This window comes from Pelophylax lessonae (assembly GCF_965119305.1).
Source record: "Pelophylax lessonae genome assembly, chromosome: 1".
Taxonomy (NCBI): Eukaryota; Metazoa; Chordata; class Amphibia; order Anura; family Ranidae; genus Pelophylax; species Pelophylax lessonae.
Genome location: NC_138768.1, coordinates 79455828 through 79468693, shown reverse-complemented (window position 1 = coordinate 79468693; position 12866 = coordinate 79455828). Strand labels below are relative to the sequence as shown.

At 40.9% G+C, this 12866-nt stretch overlaps 1 protein-coding gene across 1 annotated transcript in view; it reads left to right on the top strand.

Moving 5' to 3' along the window:
• Window positions 1-12866, top strand: part of NUP155 (nucleoporin 155) — a 75327-nt gene that overhangs the window by 7082 nt on the left and 55379 nt on the right. Inside the window, exons 6-9 of the mRNA XM_082248148.1 lie at window positions 1650-1810; window positions 3683-3788; window positions 6779-6852; window positions 10722-10813. Coding sequence (XP_082104274.1) covers window positions 1650-1810; window positions 3683-3788; window positions 6779-6852; window positions 10722-10813 — 433 coding nt within the window. The remainder of the gene's footprint in view (window positions 1-1649; window positions 1811-3682; window positions 3789-6778; window positions 6853-10721; window positions 10814-12866) is intronic.

The following is a 12866-nucleotide window of genomic DNA, read 5'->3' as shown; positions in this document are numbered from 1 at the left end:
CAGGTCTGCCACTGGCTCCCTGTGCTTTTTACAGATGAGCAGGTTCACCCTGAGCACATGTGACATGGTCTGGAGAAGCTGTGGAGAAAATGATGCTGCCTGTAACATCATTTAGCATGACCGGTTTAGTGGTGGGTCAGTGATGGTCTGGGGAAGCATATCCATGGAGGGACACACAGACCTCTACAGGCTTGACAATGGCACCCTGACTGCCATTCGGTATCAGGATGAAATCCTTGGACCCATTGTCAGACCCTACGCTGGTGCAGTGGGTCCTGGGTTCCTTCTGATGCAGGATAATGCCCGGCCTCGTGGTGAGAGTATGCAGCCAGTTCCTGGAGGATGAAGGAATTAATACCGTTGAATGGCCTCCACGCTTGCTTGACCTAAATCCAATAGAATATCTCTGGGACATTAGGTTTCGGTCCATCCGACACTGCCAGGTTGCATGTCAGTCTGTTCAGGAGTTCGGAGATGCCCTGTTCCAGATCTGGGAGGAAATACCCCAGAACACCATCTATCGTCTCATTAGGAGCATGCCCCGATGTTGTCAGGCATGCATACAAGCATGTGGGCGCCATACAAACTACTGAGTACCATTTTGAGTTGCTGCAATGAAATTTCAGCAAAATGGACTATTTTCTTCTGCATCATTTTTTTACTTTGATTTTCGGGGGGGGGCTTTGAATTCAGCCCTCTGTAGATGGATCATTTTAATTTCCATTAAACAATGTGGCATCCTTTCGTTACTAACATTACCCGATCCATATCAGTATCGATATCCAGCAAGATATCTTTTCTTATTGAGATCTGATGTGCTTTCAAAGTTTTCCTTTAATTTTTTTGTGTGAGTGTGTGTGTGTGTGTGTGTGTGTGTGTGTGTATGTGTATATATATATATATATAAATTACATTTGCAGTCCAAGTCGCACACGTTAAGGGGGCCTAAAAATAAAAAAACATGTTTGCGCAGGACCACTGTGGTGGAGAATCCACTTGTCAGGCCAGAATTCTTGTGTTTTTTTTTTTTTTTTCTGAACAGAATTCTGTAAGCTTATCAGATTTTCAACAGCATTCAAGTATAAATGTTGGTTGACCATTGTACCATGTGAACTATCCCCTTGTGATAAAAAAACATACCAGCATGAGCGTACATGGGTTTACAGTCTGTCCACTTTTGCATCTGTGCGTTGCCTTTCTGGCAGCCCTCTTATTGTGTCATTGAGCACCCCTCCTTAAACCACCTATGCCATTCACAAACACTTGATCTGTTCATTCATGGAATGTTCACCGTAAGCCTGTTATAACAGAGCTAAAGTTTTACTCATACTTTTGCAATTTTTCACGTATTATTTGATGGTAATAATCTGCTCCAAATTCCTGTCACTCATTTTCCGCCAACAGCGCAATGCACGCATGTTACTATAAACACTGACTCTACTGGTCTGTGACCCAGGCGAGTGCAAGCTAGAACATGTCAGAACACGTCTGGGTGCAAATGGCTATGTGACTCGCCACAGTTCTGCTACACCGCGGGCATTCTGAAAATTAAATTGTCACACCTCATTTTTGTATGTGTGTATAATGCTCTCTAAATGTATCGCAGTTGTTTTCTATTTTGAATAGTTGCTGTTTTTGTCTGATAACAGGAAGCCTGAATGACAGCATGTCAGTAGGAATGCAACTCTTGCCAGATCCCCTGTACTCCATCCCAACAGACAACACATACTTACTGTCCATAACTTCTACCAACAACGGACGTATTTTCTTGTCTGGCAAAGATGGCTGCCTGTATGAGGTGGCTTATCAGGTAGGTATACATGCAGACAAATAATTGTAAATTTGTTCCAGGGAGATCCTTTTAACATGCTGAAAAATCAATAGGCAGCTCTTGAAGGTGTTAAGGTTGTCATTGGTATTAGTGGTCACCAAAACAAGTGTCCCCATTGGAAATTTATACCACTATGGTAATGACTGCTGTGAAATGTTGCATTTTCCTCCATAGTTCCTGGTGACATTAGTTGTCTGTGGCCCAGTGAGTTCACCATTCATTGTCTGTCTTGGTAACTGTTGTCACTAAGAGGTTGATTTACTAAAACTGGAGAGTGAAAAACTTTGGTGCAGCTGTGCATGGTAGCCAATCACCTTCTAACTTCAACTTGCTTATTTAAAGTGATTGTAAAGTCTTGTAAAAAAAAAAAGAATGTGAGATCTGAGGTCTTTTTTGACCCCAGATCTCACATGAAAGAGGGCCTGTCCTGCCTAATTATATTACAAGGGATGTTTACATTCCTTGTAATAGGAATAACGGTAGTCAATTTTGTTTTTTTTATACGGACAGTGTCAAAATAAAAGATAAAATAAGAAAAAAAAAATTTAAAGCGCCCTGTTCCTCCGAGCTCACGCGCAGAGTCGAACGCATATGCAAGTCGCGCCCACATTTGTAAACGGTGTTCGAACCACACATGGGAGGTATCGCAGCGATCATTTGAGTGAGAGCAATAATTTTATCCCTAGATCTCCTCTGTAACTCTACACTGGTAACCTGTAGAAATTTTTAAAACGTTGCCCATGGAGATTTTTAAGTACCAATGTTTGTTGCTATTCCACGAGCGTGTGCAATTTTGAAGCATGACATGTTGGATATCTATTTACTCGGTGTAAGATTATCTTTCTTATTATAGAAATAAAAATTGGGCTTACTTTTCTATTTTTTTAAATGCAGTGACATGTATTTTTTCCCAAAAAATTGCGGTCAAAAGACCGCTACGCAAATACCGCATGAAAAAAATAATTGCAACGACCGCCATTTTATTCTCCAGAGTCTTTGCTAAAAAAATATATATAATGTTTGGGGGTTCCAAGTCATTTTCTAGCAAAATAAATACTGATTTTTAACTTGTAAACAACAAGTGTCAGAAATAGGCCAGGTCCTTACCTTAAGTGGTTAATGTGCTTTACAAATGTACTTAGCGCTCCCAAGGCAGTGGCGCACCCCAAAGGTTTGATTTTGGCTACAAACCCATAACTTTACCTCAACTTATTGCTAGCTTATGGCCTTCCGTGGCGTAAAACTGGTAAGAGCTGATTAAGCGCGGATGGCTGCGTGTACACCTTGATGGGGGGCATACTAATGGTAAGCACTATTTTTCTGCCAAGACCATCAGCTACACCGAGCCCAAAGCAGGCCATGCAGTTTAGATTTCTTTCACTCAACCTGTGGATGGATGAGTACCGCTGCTTGGGATTTTGTATTCTGGCACTTCCAAAAAGTGACTGCATCTGACTAGAAACATTTTCCAGCAGGTTCGTTCAACAAAGTCAAGTTGGTCATCAGGAACTAAACAAAATTCATTCAGTGCATGACCAGCATAAGTGTTTTCTGACATTCATCCCGCCACCACTGAACCTCCTCTGCTGCTTCATCAGTATTGGGCAGCAAAGGCATACAATTTGGCTCACCCCCCTTTTGTAGCTGCTATGATGCTGGGGCAGACCACAGCATTGCCACTCACACTGGAGAAAAAGAGTATACAGTCCTCCACAAAAGATCACTAGGACAGCGTGGCACAGAAATGGTTTTTAGACTGGATTTTACTGTAAGAAGTATTTATTCTTTAAATGCAACATTTAAAAAATCAGGGAATTATTTTTTATTTATTTTTATTTTTTTCTCCACTAGGCTGATGCTGGGTGGTTTAGCCCACGATGCAGAAAGATCAACCATTCCAAGAGTTCCCTCTCTTTCCTGGTCCCTACAGTGCTCCAGTTCACATTTTCAGAGGATGGTATGTGTAGCTCTTAAAATGTTTTCTTGGCAGAATTGTCGGGCTGTGTTCAGGTTTGACATCAGCAGAGTAACATGTGCAGCTGTCGTATCTCATTATGTCATGTGGAACGCATGAGATAAAGGACAGTTTTGCAAAGTTGCATAGAGAGACTGGTTGACTTTTTTGACAGATTTTTCTTTACTTTTTAAATCAAATACAAACATTACCATACGCCAATATCTGCAGGCTTTTCTGGTTGGTCCTGACCTCTGACAATATCAACTGGAATGTCGTCCATTTAAAAAAAAAAAAAAACTAATTTAATGTAAGACACCCCCAAAAAAAGGTTGTGATAGTACACAGGACTGTGCTTAGTGAGTCCAGTGCTTCTGCCCTGCTGCCTGAACCTCCCCCCCCCGCATTTTTGCCCTGATTATTCAGTTGCTGTGTGTACACCGAGCAGCTCTGGCAGATGTCTAAATCAGTATTTATCAACTTCACTGTTATTTACCCTAAAACATCCCACAGATTTGATTTTCTTTCCCTATGCTCAGTTCTCCCATTAAGACCCCATTCAGACTAGCGCGACTTGGCAGGCGACTTGTCAGCCTGACAAGTCGCGCTCGGTCGCTCGCCATTGAATAGTACAGGACCCGTTCTAATAGGAGCGACACAAGTCGCTCCGACTTAGAAAAAGGGTCCTGTACTACTTTGGGGCGACCTGGAGGCGACTTGCATTGACTTCACAGGTTGCCCCTCGAAGTCAGATCGCCTCAGTGTGAACCGGCTCTAACACAGTCAGTGTTGATAAGGGATTGTCTCCTGCAGCGATATTGTATTCTGCTGGGGAGGGGTGGGGGGTTGCGCAGAGAGCCTTCCCAGACGACAGAATACAATAATTACTAGTAACAGCTATAGCTTTCGACAGTAATCGCATGTAAAAAAATCCAACAGCCCAGTTGTACCCAAATCGATCAATGGATCAATTTGAGTACAATCAGTCTGCCCATAGATGGATCAAATTTTTCGCCGGTCCCTGCTGCACCAGAAGAATTGCAATCTATGTATGGCCGGCTTTAGTATATTCTAATAAGCCCTATTTGACCCCTTCTTCTTCTCCATTCAATTATTTTCCTTGCTTTGTGTTTTTTTTTCTTTTTTTTTTTTTTTTTTTAAACAGTGAGTTTATTGAAAAAAAAAAAAGGTTCAGAATAACAACAAACAGTAACATGAACTGTGCATACATATACAGTCAGAACAATACTTGGCAGTCTGACTTACATATAGTTAGAAGAGGTTAAAAACACAAAAATGTAAATATGCAATAGGGCCGTTCGCACATACAGGAGAGTGCCCACAAAGGATCTCAAATATGAGTATCAGGTGTGTTAAGTACAAGTATCAGACCTTTGGACCCATCTATCGTTTTTTTCTTTTTTATTAACCATTAAAGCGGAACTTCAGTCTGACAACACTGACTGTTTTCAATCCTTATGCTGCTAGCATTGGTAAATGGCTAGAAAAGTATATTCTATCATATTTACATGTTATAAGCCTTTTATTTACATTTCTTCAGTTACTTTCTGGTTTTCATGCCTAGCGAAATTGTCATACATCCCAGGAGTCTTCAGGAGGGGTACATGCCTGAGCTAAGGGCAGAGGAGATTCCAGGAAGTAAATGCTGCATGAATCCTCTACCTTACTCAAGATAGCCACAGCCAGAAATTTTAGGGGGTGTTTTTTGAAAGTTATTTCTTAGCAAAATAAAGAATGGAGGCGTGGGTGGGTGCGTTTTGCTTTGAATATTGAAAATTAATTCAAGAGTAACTCAACTTTTTTTGAGAAAAAACATTCCCCTATACTATTCCCCAAGAACTATGTTCTTCTAGTTTTATGCAAATAAAGGCATTTGAATCTCAGTTTGGTGTGCAGCACCGAGATTTTCCTTACATTATTGCTTCAACTGCGACTGGGCGAACACCCTGCAGTGAGGAGACCGGGCTGTTGGAACCGACTCACCTGTGAGCAGCTTGGATCTTTTGTGTGTTGTACTGAAATGTTTGCTAGCTACGGTAGCATTTGCAATTCTCTGATTGATTTTAGTTGTTGGCAAGATTTGCTGTTTAATGGAATATTTACATATTATTATTATTATTATTATTATTATTATTATTATTATACAAGATTTATATAGCGCCAACAGTTTGCGCAGCGCTTTACAATTTGAGGGAAGACAATAAAGTTACAGTACAGTTCAAAACAGGAGGAACTAGAGGGCCCTGCTCCTTAGAGCTTACAATCTAGAAGGGAGGGTCAAGTGAAACAAAAGGCATTCCTGTACCTTAAATTGATTATAAAGGATCCCTGTGGGTATAGGATTGTGTATATGGGATTGTATTGTTGGGTTGAGCCAAATTGTCTTTTTTCAGCCTCACTAACTATGTAAAATAACCCATTCAGTTTAAAATAGAAATGAGAGGCAAACCATTTTTGTATAAATATAAAAATACATTCTAAATATCTTTTTATTTTTTATAAGTGATCACATTCCCTCTGTTCTCAGCTGCATAAGAGCTGGGGGGATGAGAAGCAGCAGCTCACTGAGCTTCCCAGTGAATGGCTATGCAAGCAGGGGCCTGTGAGGACAAGTCTGACCATTGGAGAACACATTGAGTTCTCAGCATAGCTAGAGAACTCACCACTTTGTGTTCTCCTACTTAACGTGGTTAGTTTTTAATAGGAAAGCAAAGGGACTGGCAGGAACTCCAAGTAGAACAGGATACGTTCTCACACAAGTACATGGTACAGGAGGCACATATCAGGAATGTCAAGTTTTTGGGTAACAAACGCTTTAACCTCAGATAATTCACTTTATGAATACATTTATGCTACCAGCTGTTTTGAAATGGCTGCAGTGTCCTTTCTTTGAATTCATTTTCTTCCTAAATGTTGTAAACTGAGCGTTTTTCATTTGTTTCATAGCATTAATACTTATCCTGTCTCTTTAGATCCAATAGTTCAGATTGCTGTAGACAATTCAAGGAACATCTTATACACTCGCTCTGAGAAAGGAGTATTACAGGTAAATTATGTCCTTTTAAATCTATCCAAATTGTACCCAAAAACCGTTGGGGCCCTTTTACACAGTTTTTTTTGGCGGATCTGAACTGTCACCCCATGCATCTCTATGGGGCATCGGATGTCAGTGGAGACATGTCCGCTGACATCCGATCCGTCAAATCTGGACAAATGGAAAATGGGGGTTTTCATCCGTCCAGATTTGACGGATCGGATGTCAGCGGTCATGTCTCCGCTGACATCCGATGCCCCATAGAGATGCATTGGGACCTGACAACTGTGTCTCCGCACACAGCATGGAGACACAGCTGTCATCCTCCTGCTCAGCGGGGATCAGCAGATCGATCCCCCGCTGAGAAAAACAGTCTGTCTGACGGACTCCGTGTGTGAAAGGGCCCTTAAAGCGGAAGTTCTGCTTGTTTGCTTCCTGCTCCCCTCCACTGCCACATTTGGCTTTTTTATTGGGGGGGGAGTAGGTACATGATATGGGAAAGTACCTGCTCCAACTTCCAGTCAGATGCTCCATTTGGATTTGGGCCGGAAGTTTATAAACCTTCCACCGAAGTCTTCTTGGACACATTCCAGGCCTCAGAAGACTATGGGACCATTTACAAGGTGCAGTGCGGCTCGCGCATGCACAGTAGGAAACCGGCTGTGAAGCCGCAAGGCTTCACTACCTGTTACGCTTACTTGGGATTCCGGCACCTCCACCCCAAAGCCGATTGAAGAATTGGTAAGGAAAGAATGGGTAAGTATGTTGCTAGATTTTTGGACAGGTAAGTGTCCTTATATTCAAAGTCAGCAGCTACAGAATGTTGCACTATAGTGTGCTATTAGTATGGAATATTACTGACTGTAGCTTTGTTAGTTGTTTTCAAGTTAGTCTAAAAAAAACTTTAATCCTTTTAAAATGGTGCATGCCTGCAAAACTGGCACAGTTCAAGACCTGAGATTTTCTATGCCCTATTTGCTTCTGCTCTGCAAGTTTACTAGCCCAGAGGTCTTATGCTTTCTACAACTCCATAGCATGTCATTTATGCTTCTACGTTTGCATTATGGACCAAGACCATCAGTGTGACTTCTTCCAGTCCTGTCCTTTTACCCCTTCTGATTTCTGACAGCTGCATTAAAAAAAAAAAAAAAATGGCTTAAAAGCAGAGGAGAGGGAGGATTACTGGCTAAGTCCCTGATAGAGAATAAATACAAAAAATATATATAATATTCCTACAGAGAATTCCCTGCGAGGGAAGGATTACATAATTAACTTCATCCTCCTCGCTGATGGAAAAAGGCAAGTTGTCATATGGACAAGAAATATGAATAATGCAAAAATTAACAGATTCACAAGTATACATGAATGTTCAATTTTAAACACCTATTTTTTTATTTTTAGCTGATCCTTTAGTTCTCCGTTTAGGGAGTAGAGCCTCTGTCCAGTTTTACTTATTCCTCCCATCAGGAAATTTTACATTTCCTTCTGTCCCAGTACCAGCTATTAAAAGAACATAAGTTGAGGCAATGAGGTTGATTTAATAAAGGATCTGAGATTGTTCACACAATAATGTGCTTCACTCAATTTATTATGTGAACCTTCTCCAGTCCTTTTAGTAAATCCATATGTCCTAATGGGAATTTTAGTTTTTGTTTTTTCTGGCCTCCCAAACGTGGATACAGACAACAATACAAAAGAAAACTAGTTTCATGTAGAAAGTCACCAGCACTTCAAGGCTTCCCATATATATATATATATATATATATATATATATATATATATATATATATATATATATATATATATATAATATATATTTTTTTTTTTTTTTTTTTTTTTATAAATGCAATATAGTGATATTGGGAACCTGTGAGTCCTCGGAGTGTTGGTATTGACCCTATTTCTGGTCAGTAACAAGGTGCTATCTATTGTCATTTCAATCACCCACCAGTGTAACCTAGTCACAGGCTAAATGGAGTTTAGCTTTCATAATTACTATTTACTCATCCCCACACTATCCAAGAATTATGAAATACAGTATCTCACAAAAGTGAGTACACCCCTTTTTGTAAATATTTCATTATATCTTTTCATGTGATGACACTGAAGAAATAAAACTTTGCTACAATGTAAAGTAGTGAGTGTGCAGCTTGTATAACAGTGTAAATTTGCTGTCCCCCTAAAATAACTCAACACACTGCCATAAAAGTCTAAACCGCTGGCAACAAAAGTGAGTACACCCCTAAGTGAAAATGTCCAAATTGGGCCCAATTAGCCATTTTCCCTCCCCAGTGTCATGTGACTCGTTAGTGTTACAAGGTCTCAGGTGTAAATGGGGAGCAGGTGTGGTAAATTTGGTGTTATCGCTCTCTCTCTCTCTCTCTCATGCTGGTCACTGGAAGCTCAACATGGCACCTCATGGCAAAGAACTCTGAACGTAGGATCTGAATAAAAGAATTGTTGCTCTACATAAAGATGGCCTAGGCTATAAGAAAATTGCCAAGACCCTGAAACTGAGCTGCAGCACGATGGCCAAGACCATACAGCAGTTTAACAGGACAGGTTCCATTCAGAACAGGCCTTGCCATGGTCCCCCAAAGCTGTTAAGTGCACGTGCTCAGCGTCATATCCAGAGGTTGTCTTTGGGAAATAGATGTACGAGTGCTGCCAGCATTGCTGCAGAGGTTGAAGGGGTGGGGGGACAGCCAGTCAGTGCTCAGACCATACGCCGCACATTGTATCAAATTGGTTTGCATGGCTGTCGTTCCTGAAGGAAGCTTTTTATAAAGATGATGCACAAGAAAGCCCGTAAACAGTTTGCTGAAGACAATCAGACTAAGGACATGGATTACTGGAACCATGTCCTGTGGTCTGATGAGACCAAGATAAACTTATTTGGTTCAGATGGTGTCAAGCGTGTGTGGCGGCAACCAGTTGAGGAGTACAAAGACAAGTGTGTCTTGCCCACAGCCAAGCATGGAGGTGAGAGTGTCATGGTCAGGGGCTGCATGAGTGCTGCTGTCACTGAGGAGCTACAGTTCGAGGGAACCATGAATGCCAACATGTACTGTGACATACTGAAGCAGAGCATGATCCCCTCCCTTCCGAGAATGGGCCGCAGGGCAGTATTTCACCATGACGACCACTGCATTGCTAAAGAAGCTGAGGGTAAAGGTGATGGACTGGCCAAGCATGTCTCTAGACCTAAACCCTATTGAGCATCTGTAGAGCATCCTCAAACGGAAAGTGGAGGAGCACAAGGTCTCTAACATCCACCACCTCGGTGATGTCGTAATGGAGGAGTGAAAGAGGACTCCAGTGACACCCTGTGAAGCTCTGGTGAACTCCATGCCCAAGATGGTTAAGGCAGTGCTGGAAAATAATGGTGGCCACACAAAATATTGACACTTTGTGCCCAATTTGGATCTTTTCACTTAGGGGTGTCCTCACTTTTGTTGCCAGCGGTTTAGACATTAATGGCTGTGTGTTGAGTTATTTTGAGGGGGCAGTAAATTTACACTGTTATACAAACTGTAAACTCACTACTTTACATTATAGCAAAGTGTCATTTCTTCAGTATTGTCACATAAAAAGTTATAAAAAAATATTTACATAAATGTGAGGGGAGTACTCACTTTTGTGAGATAGTGTATATTTTGCACTGAATTGCATATTAGTTCATTCTAGATGACTAGCTCACTGCAATCTGTGTTTCATATGATTCTATTGATGTTTGATGGCAGCATATAAAAATTGTATAATATAAAGTTCTTTTTTGTTATTAGTTATCAGAAGTGATATTGGTGTTTTAAAATGTAGAGCTTTGCACTGTTAGGCTTTCTGTCCTATTCAAATTGTGACCGTGGTGTTTTGTATTTCAGGCGTATGACTTGGGCCAAGATGGTAATGCAATGAGTAGGGTGGCATCCCTGTCACAGAATGCAATAGTCTCTGCAGCGGGTAACATCGCCAGGTATGAGTACACTTCAGATCTGAGTGTAAAATATTTCAATTGTGCCAGATAAGAGTACTGACCTCAATTGGTTAGAACACCTTTGGGATGAATTAAAGCAGAGATTGTGCAAGCTAGCCTTCTCATCCAACATCAGTGCCTGACCTCCGAAATAGGCATCTGGAAGAATGGTCAAACATTCCCATAGACGCACTCCTATACCTTGTGGACAGCCTTCCCAGAAGAGTTGAAGTGGTTATAGCTGCAAAGGGTGGGCCAACTCAATATTGAAGCCTACGGGCTAAGACTGGGATGCCATTAAAGTGGTTGTAAAGTCAGAAGTTGTTTTTTTATCTTAATGCATTCTATGCATTAGGATAAAAAGCCTTCTGGACACAGGGAGCTACGGCTCAGCTTGCTGTGGGGGCACTCAAGCGGAGGGAGGGACCAGGAGAGCCAAAGAGGAACCTGGAAAAGAAGAGGATCTGGGCTGCTCTGTGCAAAACCATTACACGGAGCAGGTCAGAATGACATGTTTATTTTTAACTAAAAAAGAGACTTTACAATCACTTTAATTTTATTGTGCGTGTAAAGGTAAGCATCCCAATACTTTTGGTAATATAGTGTATATTTTCTGAAATGAAAGACCCTAACCTTTGAATAAAATTGCAGTAGTTGCAATTTTATGTCACATCTTATTAGTGCACTTGTTTATCAAACAAACTTTCATTAACTGGTTCTGGACCGCCCACCGCATATATACTGTGGCAGGCTGGCCCTCCTGCGCGAACCGACGTAGGGCTACGTTGGTTAAGCACTGGTGTAACGTTAAAAAACCATACCCCGTGAAGAAACCATACCCTCGTCACTTCCTGTGAGAAACAGCTGAGCAGCGAAGGAGTGCGCATGCTCAGAGAGCCGGATACCTCATGGAAGGGCAGAGAAGATTACAAGTACGCATGCTCAGAAGGTATGAAATAATTACGGTAGTGAAAGTAATGTTAAACTTGCGGCGGTTACATAAAACAGCGCGGCTGCACTATGAGACATCTCCGCTCCTATCCTTGTAACTTTCCTGATGTGGGCTAATAAATATGAAAGCGGCGGCGGGTGTATGAGATGTAAATGTGGGCTCCGTGATCCGCTTTTATATTTATTACCCCAGATCAGGGAAGTGACAGGGAGAGGAGCGGAGATCACTCATAGTGCAGAGGAGCTGTTTTAATGTAACGGCGGCAAGTATAACGTTAATGTCAATGTCACAGTCCCGCAAAAAATCGTAGATCGCTGCCATTACTAGTAAAAAAAAAAAAATGACAAATCTTTCCCGTAGTTAGTGGACGCGATAACTTTTGCGCAAACCAATCAAAATACGCTTATTGCGATTTTTACCAAAAATTTGTAGCAGGAAACAAATTGGCTTAAAATGTTAAATTTTGATTTTTACATTTTTTTTTTTTTTTTTTTTTTTTGGGGAATGTTTTATATATCAGAAAGCAAAAAAATTAAATTTTTTTTATTTTATTTCAGAATTGTCGCTCTTTTTTTTGTTTATAGCGCAAAAAATAAATATCACAGAGGTGATCAAATACCACCAAAAGAAAGCTCTATTTGTGGGAAAAAAAAACAAAAATGTTATTTGGGTACAGAGTTGCACGACAACGCAATTGTCCGTTAAATTAACGCAGTGCCATTTCGCAAAATATGGCCTAGTCATTGAGAGGAAAAAATCTACTGGTCCAGAAGTGGTTAAAAACGACACTAGTTCATTTTGTGCGCACATAAACCTAATGTGGTGCCCAATTTTTTGGGTTAAAATATAAAAGATGAGGTTGTGATGTGAAGATGCTAAACATGTCAAGCCTTAAAATTGCATGTGCCTGTGAAACGTTGACGAATTCAGTACCCAAAATGTAAAGGTTATCGACTAAGGGTTAACTAGGAATGATGGCCCTAGAATTATTGCTCTCACATCTCTACCTCGTGTGTGGCGCAATCATTGTTTTCATATAAAGGCACACATTTGTGTGGTGTGGTTTTTTTTTTTTTTTTTTTGCTTTTTTTAAGTTCTCCT